The following is a 23,701-nucleotide window of genomic DNA, read 5'->3' as shown; positions in this document are numbered from 1 at the left end:
AAAATTATAAATTAAAATTATTCTGTTCATTTTAAAATATTCATATTGTGTTGCTCAAGTGCCAGTAACTGGAAAATCATGGATAATGTCCTGTTTTTATAACCTCTTTCAGAGTGTTTTAAAATCCGTTTATGTTGTTACTTAGCCATGTCTTTCCCTGGAGTGGATTTTGTGATAAGATTAAAAACAAACAAGCAAAAAAAAAAAAAAGGTTGTAGGAGTCCAGTGGCTGATGGCATATGTGATATTAAAATAAAGATGACTCCACTAATTGCAACCCCTTATTCTTTTAAAAATAAAAGGGAAAATTGACTCCCATGTGCAGAGAATATTTATACAACTGTCAGACTACACAAAGGTAGCCTGTGAACACGGCAGACTGTTTCTTTTGAAGAGAAAACCTTTTATTAAATGATTAAAACTAAGCAAATGTTTATTGATTTCTGGAACTGCACATTTACATTTAAGTAAAGAAAACCCATATATTCCTAGCACTACTGATTTGCAAATACTGAAAACATCTCCAACTTTTAAAATAGAGTTGGGCTTTTTGGTTTTTGGTGGGTTTTTTTTGGTTTGTTTTTTGTTTTTGATACCTCCTGTTCTCTATGCTAAGTTATTGATTCTTTAATTTCAGGAAAGTAAAATTTTATTTCTTTTCTTGTATTTTCTGTGTTGTGTGGGTGTGAATGAGGATGTGCCTGTCTCAGAAAGATAGACAAATAGAGAAAAGTGAACATGTTTTTATATGGTTTGGCTAGCGTTTTGTTTTGTTTTGTTTTTTTTACAAAGTAAATGTATCTCTTACTTTAAGGAAAGAATAGTTATTGGAGATCTCAACTTCATGTCTATCTGTCCATTTCTGTGGAATGCATTAAAGAGAGGGAAGATCTTTACTCTTTCCTGTAAGTGTGTAAGTTCACATTTACCTAAAAGCCGTGTGTCTTATTTGTTGTTGCTCTTGGCTCAGAGTATTTAAATGTATTTTTGAAATTCTTCTCTTCCATCAGCTAGAGATGATTTAAGTGATAATTTGAAGGCTCTTTCTAGACATTTATATTTTCGGGTCAGGCTGTAGTATTTCTGGGCCTTGTGTATGTGCTGAGGTATGTTCTGAAGCAACAAATCACTTTAGCATGAGCAAATTTCACAGGGCTATTTGACTGTTGGTCTTAGCTTTGTGAGAAGCGCTTGGCCTTTTAAAATAGGCTAATCCTTTAATCGAATATGCTTTCAGAAAGGTTCTGAAAACCTGGGTGGCTCCTGCTAACTTTGTTTTATTCATTTTAAATAATACTAGGTTATCCAGATGTATTTCTTTTTGATTTTTGGGAGGATGTTATTGCAGGCCATAATGTTTGAAGTCGGGATTCTTTATAGTAACAATGACAACAAAGCATATATACATTGTCCACATTCTCCTCAAGTCTGATTGATGGAAAATAGGATGCCAGCTGTCAGTAAACAGGTTTTTCGACCCAAATACTTAGTTTATACAGCAACCAACTTCTTTGAACGCAGCAATGCAGTGCACTCTATTCTTAATTGAATAAAGAAAACGAATTAGAATAGTTACTGCAGGAGAAATGGGTTATCTCATAATTAATAATTTGTGAGTTAAACCTGAACCACACTTGACGTTTTTCTTTGGGCTGGTCACAGACTGATTAGTGAGTTCAGTCCTGCTAGTGCCCGTTCTGTGGAGTGACTGTTTCAGTTCCAAGGCTTACGGTGCTCCATAAAATAAGTGTCCATTGTGATGGGATTGTAGCTCTCGTCCTGATCAAAGTGCTTTGGAGGAAGCGCGGTTGAACTGATTGGCTGTGAATGTTAATCACTCCATAGGACGCACTGATAATTTACAGCCTTGTTGTAACTCTCTGGTGTTCAGAAAATGAACTTAATAACCCAGTGCCACCACGGGGTAAGCTGCTTTTTCTCTGCAGTTGAATACCCAGACTGCCTGCATAATGGTGTTGAGTAATACTGCATTAAAAAGAGTGAGCAGCTGTATGATGAAGGAAACAGATTTGTTAATTATCTCCTTTGATTCACAGAGGGCGTCTGTGAGATATGGTTGACCAGTGAAGACACGGGGGCTTATGGCAGAGACATTGGCACCAATCTCCCCGCACTGCTGTGGAAACTGGTCGAAGTGATCCCTCGGGGAGCAATGCTGAGGCTTGGCATGACGAATCCCCCCTATATTTTAGAGCATCTGGAGGTAAGGAGAAGCACCCCGTTTCCATGCTGACACAGACACGAACCAGTCCAGACAATGTGGCGGCATCAGCATCATCACATGGGTTACATTGAAAACCTCTTGCACGTTTTTTGTTTGTTTGTTTTTTTTTTTTTTTTTTTTTGTAGTCCCACATTACTAAGAATGAGTTGAGAATTTCAAGTCCTCTTCTTTGTCAGTCTGCACACCCCGTTTTTGCTCGGCTTCTCCAGCACTTGCCATCTTGTCAAAGTTCTTTGTTTCTTCTTTGCAGCTCTTCAGTCTTCCATCGCATAAATTTCCCTCGGTTCCCCCACTCGGTACCCCGGCCTGGTTCTGGGGTGCTAATACGTTGCATTAATTCCGCAACCTGTCGCAGACACGTTATCCGAGCTGCTGTTAGGCACATCAGGAAGGCGACTGGGCTGGAAGTCTGAGGATGTTTTAAATCTCCTCCCTTTGTCTGGAGATAGTGAAGGGATGGACTAGAAACAAAGAGCGACAGAGTTTGGTGTTCTTTCCCTTGATTCTTTTGTGGTCACTGTGGAAAAATAAGGGGTTGGGGTCATGGGGGACACCTGGGTTCACTTGTATCCCTTCCCTGGGTCAGGTGCTCACCCTCAAGGAGCTTACCGTTAAGCTGGAAAAATGGGCATATGTACTGCTAGGTGGTATCTCAGTGACAAACGCCACGGTAAATAGGAGCGAGAAACACGGACAGGGAAACAATCATTTAAATGAAAAAGTACATGCTAGGATCCATGACGGCTGTTTGAGAAATAAAATAATTATATCGGACCCAGAGTTATGGATAAGAAATCTAATAACTGCTGTAGGAAAATCATGTGCAAAGTATAGAAACAAGTCACTTATATTTTTATCGGTTGTGTTCTTTGCAGTTGGTTTGTACAGAAAAATAACATTCCAAAAATCTAAAAGCAAGTATGGCTGCTGAAATTTGATGCATAAATCCCAATGAATATTCAGTGATTTAAAAGATTGTTTTCTGTTGATTTGATTCGAAGCCTATACTTGTTGAAGTTGTGCTTAAAGAGCCTCCCTAATACCGAGAATGTGTTTTAGAAATTCTGAAAACAGATTTGGTAGCAGTCTGATTGTTAATTATAAATATTTAATGAAGAAATTTAGCAATTTCAATTTTCTTATTCACATATTTCTAGCCATATCTTTCTAGTAAAGGTATATGATTTATAGGTTAACTTTGGTACTTTGGACAGTGTGGGACAGTTAAGATTTGCTACTTAAAGATAAATTGCAGGCATGTCAATTTATATGTAACCCTTTGACTCAACACTTGAAAAAAAGCAAGTGACTCTCTATAAAAATCAAACATGGTAACAGCTGTAGCAATAAATGTGAGGTTTGCAGTAAATGTGAGGTATACACCAAGCGATATGCTAGATGTGTGCATTAAGGAGAGTCTCATCAAGAATTAAGGGAACCATAGTAGCTACAATCAGGGAAGTTCATGCATGAGGGGGGATATCATGTATTGGCTCCGAGATGACTAAATAAAGTACCTCTTGGAATAAATTCAGTACTTTAATTAATTTCAAGGTTGCAGAAAGGAACGGTGCATTTATAGCAAGTCCTAGTGCTCGATATCTAAAGTAGTGCTGTAGTTGATCTCCAGGTAGATGCTCCAGGGCAGTGTCTAAAAATCAACAGGAGGTGCCATGAACATAGCTTTACACTTTACTGGGGAAAACACCAGATGTTTAGTTCATAGATTATAGTTAGAGTGATAACAGGTTCTGATTGTCATGGTGTTTCCTTTTTAAAATTCTTGTCATGGGTGCCTGGGTGGCACAGTTGGTTAAGCATCTGACTTTGGCTCAGGTCATGATCTCATAGTTGGTGAGTTCAAGCCCCGTGTCAGGCTCAGTGCTGGCAGCTCAGAGCCTGGAGCCTGCTTCGGATTCTGTGTCTCCCTCTCTCTCTGCTGCTTCCCGCCCCCTCAAAAAAACAAAAGCAGAAACAAAAATGGGGCACCTGGGTGGCTCAGTTGGTTAAGCGTACAACTTCGGCTCAGGTCATGATCTCATAGCTAATGAGTGGGAGCCTTACGTCAAGCTCTGTGCTGACAGCTCGGAGCCTGGAACCTGCTTCAGATTTTGTCTCTGTCTCTCTCTGCCCCTCCCCCACTCATACTCTGTCTCCCTCTCTCTCTCTCAAAAATAAACAAACATTCAAACATTTTTTTTAAAGCATTAAAAATAAAATAAAATAAAATAAAATAAAATAAAATAAAATAAAATAAAATAAAATAAAATTCGTGCTTTAAGCCATCTGTAGTGTTGGCCTTCCCTCCTATATTGTTATCTTCACAAGGCAAGGACTTTGTCATATCCATGCCTGGATGTACCCTGTCCAGTGGTGGTTCAATAAGCAAGCAAATAAAGAATGAATAAAGGAATGTCCTTCTTCATAAAATAAATTATAGAGCCCACTCTGTAGCCTTGAACTTTCAAGTCTTAACATTCTGGTCAGAAGAGGCCACAGAAGATGGCAAAGTAAATGAGCTTCAAGGGTGAAAGTTTATCCCAATGACAGGTACTCCCTCCCGTGCACGTGATAAGCTGGGAGTAACCCAGTCGTATTGGAGCACACCAAGGGAGAGAGCAATCCAAAGGAAAATAGAGCAAATGAAACAGAGGTGTGCAAATAAGAGCTTTCAAAGTCTTCCTTTGACACTTTGACAGGGTCTTTTCACCTTGGCTTTGGTGGTTCTTCTCATCTCCTTGAGTGGGAGAGCCCAGAGCTTGCAGTATTCTCCAAACACATCGTCCGTTATGTAACAGGCAAGATAACTGAGGTGCGGAGGCTTCTTAGGCTTCCCAGGGTGAACTAGGACCTCTAGAAGAGGAGGCCATACCTGGTGAGCCTCAGCCCCTGTGGGCCGATACATTGTATGTCCCCATTTTCTTCTCGGTAAGCCTGGGGTGCTCTGCTGAAATCACAGAACTTACCTAAAGAGAGTTCTCCAAATAAGAAAAAAAAGAGAACACAAGACAAAAGATGGAAACAAAAAATAACACCAGTGAATGACAGACAGTGATGTCATTTAAAACTGTGTGGATAAAAGAAACCCACTCTTCAAATAACTACTCTTACTGCCCCGACAGTAACGTTTCCTTGAGAATTGTATTTGTAGGACCACGCCTTCTTATGTTTCTGAAAGATGCTTCCTGCTTCAGACTTCAACTGTAGAGCGCTTCGCTGGGCTGTTTTCTTTCCCCATTTTTCCGTTTACTTCATATTCTCCCGACTCTTGGGCAATGTTTCTTAAAACCCTTTTTACCAGCTTGCTTGCTTGCTTGTTGCTTGTTGGTTTAAACAATTTATTTATTTAGACTATTTATTTATTTAAAGAGGAAATCATTTAAGGGAAAATATCAAAGTTTCCATCATTATTTAACAGTATGGTGTGGGGCCGCCTGTGTGGTTAAGTCAGTTGAACGTCCAACTTCGGCTCAGGTCATGACCTCATGGTTCATGGGTTTGAGCCCCGCATAGGACTCTGCTGTCAGCGTAGATCGCACTTGGGATCTTCTGTCCCCCTCTCTCTTTGTCCCTCCCTGCTTGCGCGCTCTCTCTCTCTTAAAAATAAATAAACATTAGCGGTACCCGGGTGACTCAGTTGGTTAAGCATCCTGCTTCAGCTTAGGTCATGATCTCACCATTCATGAGTTCAAACCCCATGTCATGCTCTTTGCTGACAGCTCAGAGCCTAGACCCCGCTTTGGATTCTCTGTCTCCCTCTCTCTCTGTCCCTCCCCTGCTCGCTTTCTTTCTCTCTCACTCTCTCCCTCAAAAATAAACATTAAAAAAATTGTTTTAAATAAATTAAATAAATAAATGAACATTTAAAAAATAATCTTTTGAAAGTGTGGTGTGGAAAAATAGATCTGTTGATATTACTTCTTATTTAGTCTCCATAGGAACAGAAGATGCATATTAGAGTTAGCATAGGGTCCACTTCTAAGGTTTGATCAAGAAGAGTCTAGGGATGCCCCTGGCTCAGTCAGTAGAGCATTCGACTCTTGGTCTTGGGGTCATGAGTTCAAGCCCCACTTTGGATGTGGAGCCTACTTTAAAAGAAGTTTAGTATCATGTGTAACCCTTTATATAATAGCTGTTGAATAAATGTGGGTGAATAAAAGGAAGGGAAGGAGAATTCTTAATCCTTAACAGGCAGGCAAGTAGTGATGTGTTGTTTGGAACATCTATAAGCCCTAATTTTAACTTATTGCTGCCATAAAAAAATAATATGAGATTAATTTTAAACAATGATATAGCAAAGAGATACCTCAAACATATATACAGACACATATGTATCTTGGAAAAATAGCCTGGAATTGAAGAAACATAATTATAAGCTTATGTAATACTTACTAGATATAGATATGAGGTCAAAACAATAGATTAAAAAATGGATTGAAATCTATCTCACCTGGTCTTAAAGTCTGCAGTGCCTGTCCATTACCCACAGGATAAAGATACACTGTGCAGTTGACATACAGCATCCTTAAGATGCCTTCTTCCAGGGCTTCCCCATTGTCTTGACCCCTTAGTACCCTGTGATGCCTCCTGTATACTGTGGGTTTTTCATACTCCTGAAATTTTTACTTTTTCTCATTCCATTCTTACCATGTGATGACAGTTGGTAATAATGAGTTAATCCGGGTCTCCTGGGTGTCTCGGTTGAGTGTCCGACTCTTGATTTCAGCTCAGGTCATGAATCCAGCGCCTTGTCGGGCTCCTTGTTGAGCATGGAGCCCACTTAGGATCACCTCTCTCTCTCTCTCTCTCTCTCTCTCTCTCTCTCTCTCTCTCTCTGTCTCTCTGTCTCTCTGTCTCTCTCTCTCTCGATCTGTCCCCCCTCCCTTTCTCCCTCTCCCCCTCACTGTCTCTCTCTCCCTCCCCCTCTGCCCCTCTCTCCTTCTTGCTCATGCTCTCTCTTTCTCTAGAGTAAAATTAAAAAAAAATGAGGTAATCAGATGTGCTACTATTTGCTACTGCATGTGCTGGCTAGTATATTGCCCCTATCATGGCAAATAAGAGATATTTTCCTTATGTGTTTTCTTGCTGATTGATATTGCTAAGGTCATAACCCGGGCATATTCTTCTTGAATGAACTGTGACCTTCCAGAAAGCAGTGTGGCTTGTGAATTTGACCCCTCTTGAAACAGCCTATCTTAGTGTTGCCTTCCTGGTTGTCGGGAACCCACAGCTAAGGTATTATAATTCAGACAACATAATACACGGGAACCCAACAGGGCACAATGAGCTCAATGGCGGTGATACAATGGCTACCACTAATCAGACACCAGAAATAGCTGGTACTTTTTTTCAAGACTGCATAATAATAACATCAGTGCAATTCATCAAGTGCTCGTTATTTTCAAGAAACCACGCTGATTGCCTTATACACATTATCTCTTTACCTTCTTAAAATAAGCTACCTATATAGCTTATTATTGGCCTCAGTTTATCGATTTAAAAGCCAAGTCTTAAGAAGTTTAATTATTGGTCAAATTATATAAGTAGTTAGCAGCTGAACTGGTTTCTTATCTTGTCTGATTCTAAAATGCTTTCTACCACACTGCATCTTTCACAGAGTCTTTCCAAATGCTTCCCAGATTCCTTCCCTGCTTTGTCGGACTCCGTCCAACGCATCTCTGAGGGCACACAGCATGGTGCTCTCCGATGATGATGACTTATTTACGTGCAAATCCAACAAAACGGTTGTCCTTTCTGGGGAGAGCCTGCCTTGTTCACGTGTTTGCTCTTCAGTGCCGGTGATAACACGCACCCAATGACCGTGTGCTGAGTGGTGTGGTACCTCCACGTTCCCTGACTGCACGTCTCACGTCTGTTGAAGTATCTTCATATCCGTGCGGAGCATCTAGTTTTAGAAGACTTTGTGGATGGTTGTTACCTGTGTGCCTCACTTAACGTGTCACTTTTCTGTGAGGGGGTACTAGATGGTGAGGGAGAATCCAGCTCGGGTGCATTTTATTTATTTGCCCTGCTAAAAGATCAGAATGTTAGGTGAGCTCTTTAGAACTACCTGGAGCAGGTGAGCTCACTGTATGATTACTGAGTCTGTAGACTATCTAGGCTCTTGGCTTCTTTCTTCTCCTTCCTGCGTCTTCGTTTTCACTGATTTTTTCTAATCTCCATCAGAGGAGTCCGCAGTGGATGGTCAAGGAAGAGACATTAAAATCAGGCAATTTGTCTTGTTTTTCATTTTATGGGTTGGCTGCTAAGGAAAAGATATGAAAGCTGTTGACAGGTAAGAAATCTATGGATTTTATTTATCTAAGCTATTCTGGTTCTCCCTGGGTTAGGAATAATTTAAAATAACCTTAAGATTCCTGTATGTCTTAAAATTGTATCAGAATTTTAGTACATCACTTACAGCCTGGTCCAGAGAGGGTAAGTTGATGACTCTGGAGTGCAGATGCTTGTTATTAAGGACTTTCCTACGTTCAAAGTATGAACACATCAAGCTACTTATTCTTCCATTTATATTATTCTGTAAAATATCGCTAAAAATACAGTTACATTCACAGGATATTATCCTACCTTTTATTTACCTTCAGTTAAAATGTGTAGATTTTTAAAAGATTTACATTTGGTGTATTTATGTTATTTAATTATAATGTTATGTTATGTAAGATATATCATAAATAAGTGATATTTAAAATGTTGCATCTGTGTTTGGTTGAGGAGTCTTGTAATCACTAACAAATCTGTTTTCTGCTACCCTTGATTTTTGTATATTTACTTCTACTTCAATGATCTTATTAGTCTAACCTAATTGTATATTTATCAGAATTAATTTATCTGGTAAAAGACAATAAATATGCCACATAGTAATTTATGAACACTAATTAACATGTTTGGCCTGGCAGACTTTTTAAAAATGCCTCCTAGTTTCAAAATAATGTAGCAAACTCCGTACTTGCTGTACTTCTGTTTCATCAAAGCAGAGCAGAATTTCCAAACTGAAGTCAGTAATTCACATGGGGACCATTAAAGTTATTTTTCCTTAAGGCTTATGCTTTTCAACATAATAGAAAAATATGCAAATAGACTTTGTGCAGTTGTATAAAGATATTTCCCCCCTTTGACAAATGGAAGGACAGGCTAGATGATTTGTTTTGAGCAAGGAAATGGAAAGGAGAAATCTATTTCTGCCATCCACAGTTACCTTTGGGACGTCAGTGTGCAGTTTGATCTGACTGTTGACACCCGTTTTCTGGCCAGTTATAATCATCAGCACTTTACTTCATTCCTAACCTGGCTTTTGCGAATTTCAAGAGGTCAGTGACACCTCTGAAACTGGAAACCAAAGTTTGTTTCTGTCTGAAAATCTGGGGGTGGGGGGTGGGGAACCTGCATTAAAAATACTAAAAGGATTCATATCCAGAATAAAAAGTTGATCTGGCTTCCCCTGGAGCCTAATTCAGAGAGCCCCTCTGCAGGGGAAGATAGGATGGAGGGCAGGCCCCAGCCCCCTTTGCCAAGGGACTTGACCACTTGTGATAGAAGATGAAATTAACTTGCTGCTCTGCATAACCATGATGCCGGGCCCCTCCCTACTTCCAGTTCTGTAGCCTCCTGGACATGCTGGGTCTGCACATCAGCAGAGTTTCAGTTGGGCCTCAGACACTTCCATCTCTGCCCACAGCTGTGTCCCAGCCTGTTCGTTCCTGCGATCCTCATTTGTTCCCGTGCCAGGTTTCAGCCTCGTAGCTCCAGGCCTGGGTAAGAAGCCTAAGCTTTTCTTGAACCCAGCAGCCCCTCAGAAAAATTTCCATAGTTTGTTGCTTCTTACTACAGTCTCAGTCTGTAATATTCCGTCTGGGTGATTAAGCCTCATGATTACATGCAGACCCAAGGACCCAGAAAAGAAATGAACTCGTAAATAGATAGACGTGATCTCAACAGACGACTCTTTGTTGCTGCCCTCATAGCGAACAGACTCCAAAGGTTTCATCAGGAATTTTATTTATGCTTATTGTCCCAGGTTTTCAGGGGAAAATGAACTATTTTGTGGATGAATGAATGTTCCTCGTGTTGAAAGTATTGGCTACCTCTGTCTTCCTGGGAAGCACAATGGAAAATGCATTGTTTAAAAATTCTATTTATGTGGCCATCAATAATGTATAGAGGCCTACACTGTGGACTTCACTGTGGTTCTCATTTCTACCTTCTAAATTACTAGATAGCAGAGGTGAGAGTCTGGACCCGCTGTGGAAATGTATATCATCAGATCATTTTTGGTTACCATAAGATGCTTTAATCGACTGTGTAGTAAAAGCTATCCATATTTCTCATTCTCTTACTTCATTTTTCCCCTTGCCATTGGCCTAAAATTGTGAAGATTGCTCATGAAATCCAATGACATGTGCATATTTATTCCCAAAAGAGATGATCATTTTCCTGAGAGAAGTACGCAAACGTAAAACACGTGTCATGACAATAAGTGAACGGGTGTCTGGGTGGCTCGGTTGGTTAAGCATCCAACTCTTGGTTTCTGCTCAGGTCATGATCTCATTTTGTGAGTTCAAGCCCCACATTGGGCTGACAGTGTGGAGCCTGCTTGGGATTCTGCCTCCCTCTCTCTCTGCCTCTCCCCTGCTTGCTCTCTCTCTCTCTTTCAAAAATAAATAAACATATAAGAAAAAAAAGATGATAAGTGAAAAGTCCCCAGCAAATGCTTTATAATGAAACTGATGCCATTGTCAAATATATGGAACCATGTCTCTATGTATATATATCTTTTAATAAAGCAAAATAGTTTAAAACATACATATAGTATATACATAAACGTACATTTATGAATGTACATATTAGAAATTATATAATTAGATAATACCTGATATGTTAGATATATATAATATGTAATATGTTATATATTGTATATATTGAAAATTATATACAGTGGAAATTATATATACTAAATACTTTCCAGACTACTTCTAGAATATTCTAGAATACCTAAGAAGCCTGGAGATTTACATATTTCAGTTGTGGGATACAAATATTCCCATTCGCTCTTTTTAGTATTCCTGTGTACATTTCAGTTTATAAAGGAGGGCATTAGATATGTATGTGGTTTAATTTGCATCTTAAAAGGCATTTCACATTGCCATTCCCCTGAATCCTTAATTTCACAGGAGTAGCTGAGAAGGCTTCCATGTCACCTGTCAAAATTAGTATAGTTCAAACTGCACAATACACCATCTGTGGGCTTTATCTTCCTCATTAATTTAGGAAGTCACTTATGCTGAAACCATTGAGGAAAGCTGCCTTTGACTTTCCTTTATAAGCACCGAGAACAGCTAACACATAAGGCAATCAGTGGACATTCCTTTACACTTTCGTTTTGATTCCAGGATATTTCTCTATTGATTTCTTTGCTCTGATAGCCTATGAAAGGCTACCTTAGGCACTTGCTAATTCAGCACTTAGTAAAATGAAATCCTCATATTTTATATCAGGTGGGTAATGGAATTTTCAGATGATTCATGGTGTAGAACAGAAAGGTTGGTAATGAAGTTAATGGTTCATAGAATAGTAGAGTGACATTCTGCATATTTTTCAGAAAGCAAAGTGCAGTTTCTTAGTTTGCTGCTATTTATTTCTAGTTTACTAAATTGTGTGCTGCTTCCCGGTCCAGAATGCATCTGTTCTTTTTCCCCACGTCTTCCTTTGCGTACCACAATAATAATTGGCGTGAAAATGTTAAGCTTTCCAGTTGAAGTCTCCAATTCTGTAATGTCACTTAACAGTAAATAATGATTGTGCCCTAATTTGGAAATGTAAGGGTTTTAAAGTTACTGTTATTATGAAGCACTACTTTATCTGTGTGTTACATAGCAGAACTCTCAGGTGGATTTAAATGGGCATCAATAGTCCACGTGTGATGAACCATTTTCAGGATTAGAGGTATTGCACGTGGGATGGAGAAAATCAAACTGTAATGTTGAAAGTAGTTTTGAATTAATTGTTCATCTATTTAAAGGGAAAAATCTATTCTGTCTCTTTTTATGGTATGTATTTTTGTGTGTTTTTAAAAATCCCTGGAAAGTTTGCCACGTGTAAAGCAATGTTTGATTACAGAAAATACTGTTGAATAAGTCTGTCTCTAATATATGGCAACAAAGAAATAACTCTCCTAACTACATGGTAAAGTATATCTCGGGGCACCTGGGTGGCTTAGTCAGTTAAGCGACCATCTGACTCTTGATTTCAGCTTGGGTCATGATCCCAGGGTCCTGGGATTGAGCCCCACATCAGCTTGGAGCCTGCTTGGGCTTCTGTCTCCATCCTCCCTCCCTTCCTCCCTCTCTCTCTCTCTCTCTCTCTCTCCCCCCCGCCCAAATAAAAAAAATCTATTAAAAAATATAAATAAATAAAATAAATGTAAAAAGCAAACTTTATATCAACTCTTAATAAACACTGCCCATGTGCAGTATCAGCCTACATTCTGATCAACTGAAACTTAAAACGTTAATCTTTTAATTAATTTATTACTATATTTTCAGCCTTCCTTTTTTTTTTCTCCCTCAACAAATTCTTGCTTTCTGTTCCTCTGTTCTTCTATTACTGCCCATGTGTTAGTTTCTTAAGGTCGATGGAACAAATTACCACAAACGAGGCTGCTTGAAATAACACGTTTTTTTCCCTCACGTTTTTTTCCCTCACGGTTTTGGAGGCCAAAGGTCGACAGTCAAAGTGGTGGCAGGCTTAGCTCCCTTCTGGAGGCTCTGAATTGGAAATCTGTTTTCTTTCTTTCTCCTGTGGTGGTTGCTGGCAGAGTTGGGCATTCCTTGGCTGGTAGACGCATCACTGCAGTTTCTGTGTCATTCTTTGCATGGTCTTCTCCTTGTGTCCGAATTTCCTCTTAGAGGGACACCAGTCATCGAATTAGGGCCTACCTTAATTGTGACCTCATTTAAACTTGATTACATCCACAAAAACCCTGTTTCCAACTAAGATCATATTCACAGGTACTAGGGGTAATGACTCCAATATATCTTTTTTGAGACACGGTGCGATCCACAACAGCCTTCTTTTGTGGTGAACAGACATTCTGTAGTGTGCCGTTTTAATGCCCTTGTTTGATTTATATAAATCTGTGTGTGTGTGTGTGTGTGTGTGTGTGTGTGTGTGTGTGTGATTTTCTTAGTGGATGCCTTCAGATTACAGTTAGTATCTTAATTTATAACAATCTATTTGACTTAATCCCAACTTTATACTAGTATATAAAAAACTTCACTTTTATGTATACCTGTTCCTTCTCCCCTTCTGTGCTATTGTTATCATACAGATTATATCTTTGTACAAGGTATGTTCATCAGCACACTTCTAATTAGTGCTTTGTGCAAGATAAAAGCAAGAGTTGCAAATGAAAACCACGTTATACTGTCTTTTATATTTACCTTTATAGTTTTTGTTCCCGGTGCTCTGTATTTTTTCACATGGAATGTGGTTTCTGTCTAGTGTCTTTTCGTTCCAGCCTGAACTTTGTTTAGTATTTTTCATATGGGTCTGCTAGCGACGTATTGTCTCAGTTTTTGTTTATCTGGGAATGTCTTAATTTTTTCTTCTTTTTTTGGAGGATGACTTCTATGGCTCTAGAATTCCTGACTAATGGTCTTTTCCTTTCAGCCACACTTTTATATCCTCCCACTGCCTTCTGGCCTCTGTCATTTCTGATTAGAAATCAGCCGTTAATCTTATTTAAAGCATTGCTGATACATGGTGAGTTGCTTCTCTCTTGGCGCTCTCAGGATTCTCTCCTTGTCTTTCAACAGGTTGATTGTGCAGTGCCTACGGATAGATTTCTTTGAGTTTGTCCTACTTAAACCTTCTAGAATGTGTAGTTTTTCTTCAAAGTTGTGAGACTTTTTGCTATTATTTCTTCAGATATTCTTTCTGCCTATTTCCCCCTGTCTCCTTCTGGAATTCGCATTATGTGTATGTTGGTATGCTTAATGGTATCCACAGACTCCTGAGGCACTGTTGATTTTTATTTTTATATTTATTTTTATTTTTCTCTTCTTGAGACCAGGTAATCTCAACTGACCTGTCTTCAGGTTTGCTGATTTCTTCTTCTGCCTGCTCAGATCTCCTGCTGAGCCCCTCCAGTGAATTTATTTCCATTCTTGTACTTTTCTTACCAGAATTTCTATCTGCCTCTTTTTTAATTTCTATCTCAATGGTGATATTTTTTATTTGGTGAGACATTATTCTCAAGCTTTCTTTCAGTTCTTTCTTTGTTTTGTTTTTTACTTCTTTGAATATATTTAAAATTAGGATTTAATGTCATCCAGTAAGGGGGCACCGGGTGACTCAGTCATTTAAGTGTCAGACTTCAGCTCAGGTCGTGATCTCGTGGTTTGTGAGTTTGAGCCCTGCATCGGGTTCTGTGCTGACAACTCAGATCCTGGAGCCTGCTTTGAATTCTGTGTCTCCCTCTTTCTCTCTGCCACTCCCCCGCTCATGCTCTGCCTCTCTCTGTCCCTCAGAAATAAACAAACATTAAAAAGTTAAAAAATAAATGAAGTCGGCCAGTAAGTACAACTGGGCTTTTGCCAGGGCAGTTTCTATTGGCTGCTTTCTCCCCTGTGTTGTTTTGCATATTTTATAATTTTCTGTTGAAAGCTAGACATTTAAACAAACATTTAAATATAGTGTGGAAGCTCTGGAAATCACATACTCCTCTTTCCCCACGGTTTGTTGTTGTTTGTTGAGTGACTTTTCTTAATTCAGTAAAGTCTATACCTTTTGTCATGTGTGAACGGTGGAAGTCTCTACCCGATTAGGTTATCCATCAGCTGATGGTTAGAGATTTTGTTAAGTGCCTAGAACCCATCAGTCTCTGTCTTCAGCATGGGAGAATGTTGTCGCGTGTCCTGTCAGCTCAGTCGGGGTGCTTACATCTCTCTCTTAACCTTTATTTGCTGTTTGTGCAAAACTTCAGGTTTAGCTAGAGGTGAGAGCTGAAGGCCTTCTTAGGTCTTCACTGAGCACATGCACAACCTGGACATACACATAGTCCTATGCATGCATATGGCCTTCTAGAATCCCCACAATATGTTAGGATTTTCCAACGCCCCCTCTGGACATCACATTCCCTGGCTTTTCCTGTTAAGCTTTTTGGTTTATTTATTGTTTGCCCTAACTTATTCACAGCCCCAGGCAGCCCTGATGTTAAACAATTGCAGCTGATTATTTTTGACAAATGCCCCTGGGAAAAAGGCTATTTTCACTGGGTGAGTGCCAGGTCAGGTTAAATAAGCAAGCTGAGTGAGTAGAGTCTCCCATAGAACCACTAGACAGATCAGATAATGACAGTTTTCTTGAAACAAGGCTTTGAAGGAGCTCTGACTGTCTTTTGTCCCTTCCAGTGGCCTCCTGGCTGCTGCTTTTCACCATGATTAAAGGCTGTTGGTTTTCAAGGCTACTTCAGAGCTGGGGAGTGGGATATAAGAAAAGGGCAGGTTTAAAATGCCTCATAGTTCTCTATTCTTACCAAGAGTCCTCCATTTTCCTTGAATAAAGGCTACCCAGATTGCTACAAGCCTTTAGTTAATTTCTAGAATTCTGAAAAAAGTGATTTTTGACCATTTTGTCCCTATCTTCATTGCTTTCATGGAGGAGAGGATTTTCAGAGGTCTTTACTCTGCCATTCCTTCTGATGTCCATAAATGTTATTTATGCCTTGAAATGGACTGCCTGTATATCTGGCAGGCCATTAGTGCGTTGGGTTAGTCCATTTTCTTGCTTAATTTTTGTGTTCCGTGTCAAAGGTGCCGTCAATCACTTACGGTGCCATCTGCCCTCCTAACGCTTTTGAGGAGGAGCTCATGTCATTAGTAAGTTATTGACAGCCAAAGATCACTATTAATTGAGTCTCTCAGTGGCCTGTAACAAACATCACCCTCACGGAAAGCACAGAGATAAAATGTATACCTCATTAGACACTCGTAGCTCTGGGCACCACATAGAAGGTAATGTGGCATACATAGGCTGAACTTGACTGTGATGGTTGCTTCTCTCTCTCTCCCTTCTTAATTGATTCTTTTATTAAAAATCATATCAAATAGTATTTTGTTATTTCTATTCTAATAGATAATTCAACTTCCACAATCACGATCTTTTATGTTGTTGAAGTTGCAGTTGGTCTTGATTCATAAAAATGCTTTGTTTTCTTGATAATGATGCCCCTTCACAACACTGTCACGTTCCATCATCGGTGTAGTCGTCCAGAAAGCTTTGCATATCAATTGATTAGGCGTTTGTTAATCAAAAAGAAGATGTTTGCTGTTGATGCAGATTTACTAAACTAAAAAGATACACAACTGGCAACTCATAGCTATAAACTCTGGAATTTGCAGTAAGCAACCGGAAAATACAGGTAATCCAGAGATCGTTAACTCCAGGAATTAATGGGTCATTTAAAAATGTGCAGCGCATTGTTTTACGGTCACAGTACACACAGATTTTAAAATGGCTCGGTTGTATTCCCGACATTTTTGTTCAAATATCTTTGTGATGTTTTTATTTATGCTTCCAACTTGAACGGGTTGTGATTGTATCGAGCTGCTCACACGAGTAGAAAACCTGCATCTGGATCTGTGTTGTCATTAATGTGGCCCTTTTGTTGAGTCTCGAGTCTTTCTGAAAAGGGAACACCACTTTGAGGGGATTGCACTAAACGAGACAGATTTAAAATTTCCATTTGGTTTCTAATTCTGATACTTCTAAGATCTTTTCAGCGTCATTTTACTTGATGTAAGCTAAAACTTAGAAGAACAAAAATGGCATTTAAAAAGTGCCATTTCATTATCTGGTGTGGACTGCTCATCTCAACACATGGTTCGAAGTGTGCGTCATATGTGTGGAAGCCTTTGTCCATGAGGCCTGGAACACAAAGACTTCCTGCTTCTGTAACAAATGTGGGGACTCGGTTACCTTGAGTTGCACCCTCCACCCAAAACCTGAGGGAAAGAAACATTCTTCTGGATCGCATGGCCCTCCGCACTCGTAAGTGCTTTTCGTATCGCAAATAACAGTGTGAACGTGAAGTTGACAGAAAGCCGTATCCCGAACATCTCTCTGTTGCTCAAGAGATGGTCACTCTGCAGATGGACTCCACTTGTCCCCGCACCTGTGGCCCTGGAGAAGCATCAGGGACCGTTTTGGTGGCCGGCACCGTGGGGCTCCAGACACATTCCCTTTAGCACTCACTGCCAACCACACCAGGCTTGGGGCGCACTCTGTGCCCTTAGTGAGCCTCTGTCTCTTGAGGCACCGGCCCCTCTTTGGTTTACTGTCAGGTGTACCGTGGAAGCCCCGAAGTTTCTTTAATATTTCTCTTCTTCTCAAAGTCCTTGCTATTTCAGCAAAGCAGTTGTCAGAAGAAAACACGCTAAGCATAAACCTAGTTCTGTTCCCCTTTCTCTCACCACCGGCCTAGCCCACCTTCACTTCTGTTCGTTTCCTCAGTTTCAGGTTCATTTCCTGCTTCTAGCATGTGTTGCCCGTGAATTAATACAGGGACCTCAGTGTGGTGTATCTTATGGGCCACTGTTCTCTTGGCTCAAGCAGGCATTCCTGATTTTAGAACTCAGAGGCAGTCCTGAGTGTTGCTGATTGGCAGGTGTCGGGGCCATTCTTGGACATGGTCCCAGATGCAGTGCTGATTTGAAACTTTTACATTTCTCCAGGTTTTGATGCTTTCACTTATCAACAGGGGCATAATAGCGGTCACCCTGTACAAAGACTATTAGACAATGTACCAACAGTGCTTTGTGGGGTACTATATAAATGTAATATTTTGTTTTAGCCTGGGATACAGGAACCTCGCTGGAGCAGTGGAGTCTTAATGAACGTAGAATGCTTAGGACAGTGCTCAACACAGGAAGTGCTCAGCAGTTAGGAGGTGGTATTGTTATTGTTAGCTTCTAGGAATTTTGGCATTTTACCTTTAAAACAACGCATCAGATCTGAAAGTACAGAACTTATTTTTCATTTTCCTGAATGAAGGTGGCTTTTGGATCAGGTGTTCCCACCTTGTAAGTATTTTCTCCTCAGAAACCTTGGGATTGACGGAGCGAATTGAATTCTGGAGCCCTCCTGGGGAAGGAGAAAGCTGTCTGTGGAGGGAGCGGAGTGGGACTTGTGAGGGCAGTGTGAGGCTCTCCAGGGGCCACGGCGGGAGGACTGGTCCCCAGGTGAGGAGTCACTGTAAGCGGAGACCGAGGTACGCCAGTATTCACTGGGCCTCCTCTGTGCTGCCGCCATCTTGTCCTTTGCCCATCAGCATGTCTGGGAGAGGCATTCGCGTTGCCATGTGTATGGGGAGTTTGTTTTTCTCCGTTGTCATGTCAGTACACCACATTTTTTCCCCCGCCATTCTCCTGTTGAATATCAGGATGATTTCTGGATTTCAGCTATTATGGGTAAAGCTTACACGAATGTTACCATTTGTGCCTTTTGGTGGACATATATGCTCATTTCTCTTGGGTTTACACTTGAGGAGTGGAATTGCTGGCTAACATGTGTTTGGCTTTAAAAAAATTGCCAGCCATGTATGAGTCTTGCCACTTTTCTCTTACACAGGTTTTGAATGGGACATAATAAAGACCCTTCAACAAATGACCCAGTATTTAATCCACCCCTACGTGCGGAATTGTTTGGGATTGGTTGTGAGTTGCTGGCTTTTTCCAGTGTGTGGTTGATGCAATGCCTATTCAAGAGAGTGAAAAAAATTGGAATACAGAGTTTTTATTTATATTAAATATATTTATACGATGGCAGATTCAATAAGCCACACTGTGAGAATGCATTTTGGTGTAATTTGGTTAAGTCTGTAAAAAAAAAAATTATTAGTAAACCTATCATAAATTTTAACTCGTAAGAGTTGTATTTAAGAAGGCACTCACTGTTCTGAAAACCTGAAGGTGTTGGTTCTAACCCTTATTCTAGCCCTGATGAACGGTGTGACCTTCCACAAATCCTACATCTGTTAAATCTTTATTTTTGCCTGGAAATGGTAGTGTAGGAGAGCAAGCAGTTTGATCTCTTAGTTTTCTCATTCTATGACTTTTTAATAAGTCCCTTAAAGTTATTTATTACTTTTTTACATATCTAATTAATAGATTAATAATCTAATAAATTAATCTGTACTAACTCAAGGAAGAGAAAGTAGTTACAAACTCAAAGACATGGAAGGGAGTAAAATTTTAGACTACAGAGACAGTATAGGGTTTACTAAACCCAAAGTGTATGTTCTCCAAATACTAAAAGCTTTACTGGCAGCTGCTTTGGTTTTGTAATGTATCACAGATGTGGCTACTCAGCTACTACGTAATCAGAATCCTAAAGGACATTCCACATATAATGTTGCAAAGGTTCAACTTTGGACTGGGTTTTGTAAAGTCAGCTTGAAACGGATTCAGCCAGTCTGTGGCTCTTCAGATCCTACGCTGATTCAGAGTCTCACATGTGGCTGGTGTTTTTCTTAACAGTTATTAGTAGGTGGCACAGTGTAGGAAAAAGGACAATCAGCTGTTTCTGTTATGATTAAAGGTTGAGTTTTCCCTTCACAGTCCTGCCATTTCAAAATTCGATTCCTTTATTATATCCAGATGGGACTGAAGGAGGCCTCGTATTGTACTTTTTCATTCTGTAGAATATATAATTATATCTAGTAATACAAAATACTTTGTGAAAATAGAAGCAGGAAATAAATGTTACATTAGGCACACAGATGACTCTCAAGTTGAGCTGCATTTGAAACCACCCGGTTTTCATATTCTCTTTGGGCTACAAGTTAACTGTTTCATTACTGACTGATGCAATATGGTGCATTTCTTTTGGAGTGGACTGTGGGAGTTTATCGTGTTGCACATGTTAAAGTTCAGTTAAAAGAAATGAATTTAACCATTTTATTATTGGTTGTTGATTTAGAGACATGAATAGTAAAATGTGCAAAATAGTGAATGTGGATTTTTTTTTTCTGGAATGTGGAGTTTTCATTTGTTTAAAAAAAAATCTTACTTTGGACAGCAAAAGTGAGGTATGATTGAACACTACCATAGCACTCGAGCAGTGTCCTCTGCCCTTCAATGAATTTGACCTGTCATGTGAATGCCTTGTATCTTGATTATCTTAAGAAACAGCTTTAGGCACCTAGAATTTAGAAGTAGTTATAGTTAGTCCTTTATATTTGAAACGATGACAAATTACTTTTTGGTTAACTGTTCATTAAAATCTCTCCTGTATAAAAAGTAAGATATCCTTGGAGGGATGAATGGATAAAGAAAATGTAGTGTATGTAGATACAGTAGAATATTATTCAGCTATAAGAAGAAAATCCTGCCACTAGCAATACTCTGGGTAGATGTTGAGCACATTACACTAAGTGAAATAAGTCCAACAGAGAAAGACAAATACTGTATGATCTCACATACACGTGATATTAAAAAATAAAACAAAACAAAACAAAAAAAAGAGCTCATGGATAGAACAGATCGGTGATTGCCAGAGTGGAGTGGGAATGAGGATTGAAGGAGTTGGTGAAAGGGTGAAGGTGGCCAAAAATATAACCTTTCAGGGGCGCCTGGATGGCTCAGTCGGTTAAGCCTCAGACTCTCGATCTCGGCTCAGGCTCAGGTCATGATCTCATGGTTCATCAGTTCAAGCCCTGAGTCAGGCTCTGTGCTGACACCGTGGAACCTGCTTGGAATTCTCTCTTCTCTCTGCCCCTCCCCTACTCATTCTCGGTCTCACTCTCTGTCCCCCTCTCTCTTTCAATATAAATAAATAAACTTAAAAAAAAGCACAGACTTTCAGTTATGACTAAACAAGACATGAAAATGTAATGTACAGCATGGAATGTATTTATGAGAACTGCATTGTATGAGAAAGTTGCTGAGAGAGTAGATCTTGAAAGTTCTCACCATAAGAAAAAAAACTTGGTAATTATGTCTGATGAGGCATGTTAACTAGATTTATTGTGGCGATTATTTCACAATATACATAAATATCAAATCATGATGTTGTACACCTGAAACTAATATAATGTTATATGTCAATTATGTCTCAATTTTTAAAAATGAGCTCAGTATTTCCTTGCCAAAGAATTACAACCTTTTCCTGCTTGGTTACGGAGTTTCAAAATCGGTGAGTTTCCCACCTTCGTCCACTATATCCGAGTAGTTGCTGTGTGTTTCTTACATTAGTCAACCCTTAGAAGTCTCGGACGCTTTCTACCTCCTACACGTAACTGCACTGTTGAGGTCACACTTTTTTCTTACAAACCACAGTGTTAACTGTGCATCTTCCAATGGCTGGACAGTATTTCTGGATAAAAACCAACTAGCAGGCAAGGGTCACTTAAAAACAAATCCATTTCCAGGTCTTCATTTTTCATTTGTACCCTTTCCTAAAACTGACTTGTCTGTAGTGAAGGTTTCACGCTGGGTCTCCTGTCACACCTCCCTCTCACCTTTATCCAACACCCTCAGGCCACCAAACAAAGGACTTCTGAAACTGCCTTTTTCAAAGCAACGCATAAAGAGTTCCCATGCCCGCTTCCCTCACCATCCATTTCATCAAAGATTGCCATCATAATAAATTTTTACATTTATGCTAAATAAATATTTATACTGTTTTGATGAATTGTGTAGTAGGAGTAATTTAACGACAATTTGATTTAAAAATGTTCTTTAAAAATGCTTAGAGCCTTGTGGTCACAATGTTTTTATTTTAACATATACACAAATTTTGATACAGAGAAGGATGGTTAGAATCTATCAATAGAAGACTTTAAAGCTTAAAAATTATTAGATAAAATGCTGTGGCAGAATTAGAAAGGAAATTCAAAGTGGAGGGAAAAAAGGATGCCAATTTTCCTATTTTTTATATCTCATTGAATACGTTTCAGAGTGTGATGTAACAGTTGTATTTCACAGTCCCATATTTGAAATATGCCAGAGAGTACATCTTCTGCAACTATTTAAACTCCTCGGGAAAGATTTCAGTGTCAATAAAAAATGTATCAGGTGGCTCCTGGTTTTCAGAGAATCATTTTGGGGTAATAAATACCAAGCAAAAGTTTCAATACCACTCACTTCTCTACAAAACAAAATCCCACACCCTGGTCTGGCACTCTAGCCCTCCAGGACTCAGGCTCCTTCCCGGTCTCCTTTTCCAGTGGTGACTTTCCTCTCTCCCTCTAACATGTATCAGTTTTCAAGTAACACACTTCCACTTTGAGCAGACCTACTGCTTTGCCTAGAATGTGCTCTAGACTTTTCACCCTTGTTCAGATGTCACCCGCAGTCTGAAATGCAGCCCCCCCCACCTCCAAGCTACCCTGTTTACTAAAAATCCATCCATACTTGATCAACCCCTCCCCCGCCCGTCTTTCCCAGTGTACACAGAGGGTTAATAATTTATGTTGAGTCCTTAGAACCCTGTACCTTTACTAGGCAATTACCACAGACTCCATTCTCATTAGCCCCATGCTCCTACCGCATTCACCCACCACATCATATATAAAAAATAGTTGGCATCTTTTATTTAGCTTTTACTAGCAGCTAATTTTACCAGGGGGCAATGTATTTGAGTGCAACAAACTCTATTTTGGTATACACAGTTCTTATTTTGGCTTTTTCAATGACCTGGTATATGCCTCTAAGCAAACATCAACTTTAGATACTTTATACCTAAATTTCTGCATTTTAAGCTTGAATGTTATACTCCTATGTTTTAAAGTATGCAGTTTAAAAAAAAAATAAAGTATGCAGTTCGACGATAATTTTTAGTAAATTTGTGTAGTTGTCCAACCACCACAATCCAATTACCACAATCATTTTTAAAATTGAGATATAATTGATATGTAACATACTAGTTTCATGCATTCAACATAATGATTCGATATTTGTATATATTGTAAAATAACCCCAATAAATCTAGTTAATCCTCACCACACATGCTTAAATTTTTTTTTCCTTGTGATGAGAACTTTTAAGATTTGGCTTATTTCACTTAGCATAATGCCTTCAAGGTCCATTCAGACTGTTGGAAGTGGCAGGATTTTTTTTTTTTTTATTTAATGGCTGGATATGTTACTCTGTGTGCGTGTGTGTGTGTGTGTGTGTGTGTGTGTGTGTGTGTGTGTGTATGCAACAGTATATACCACATTTCCTTTATCCATTCACCTATATAAAGTTCGTTTTCAAACTTCATTTAGGGGAGCCTGGGTGGCTCAGTTGGTTAAGCGGTTAAGCGTCTGACTTCAGCTCCGGTCATGATCTCACGGTTTGGTTCGTGAGTTCGAGCCCCGCGTCGGGCTCTGTGCCAACAGCGCGGAGCCTGGAGCCTGCTTCGGATTCTGTCTCCCTCTCTCTCTGCCCCTCCCCTGTT

The 23,701-nt window shown here is 39.6% G+C and overlaps 1 protein-coding gene across 5 annotated transcripts in view; it reads left to right on the top strand.

Moving 5' to 3' along the window:
- Nucleotides 1–23,701, top strand: part of CDKAL1 (CDK5 regulatory subunit associated protein 1 like 1) — a 703,328-nt gene that overhangs the window by 393,944 nt on the left and 285,683 nt on the right. For all 5 annotated transcript variants that reach the window (XM_042985612.1, XM_015541091.2, XM_007074528.3 and 2 more), the window contains exon 10: nucleotides 2,058–2,224. In XM_042985612.1, coding sequence (XP_042841546.1) covers nucleotides 2,058–2,224 — 167 coding nt within the window. The remainder of the gene's footprint in view (nucleotides 1–2,057; nucleotides 2,225–23,701) is intronic.

The sequence above is a fragment of the Panthera tigris genome, chromosome B2 (genome assembly GCF_018350195.1).
Source record: "Panthera tigris isolate Pti1 chromosome B2, P.tigris_Pti1_mat1.1, whole genome shotgun sequence".
Classification (NCBI taxonomy): domain Eukaryota; kingdom Metazoa; phylum Chordata; class Mammalia; order Carnivora; family Felidae; genus Panthera; species Panthera tigris.
This window is presented reverse-complemented; position numbering and strand designations above follow the sequence as displayed.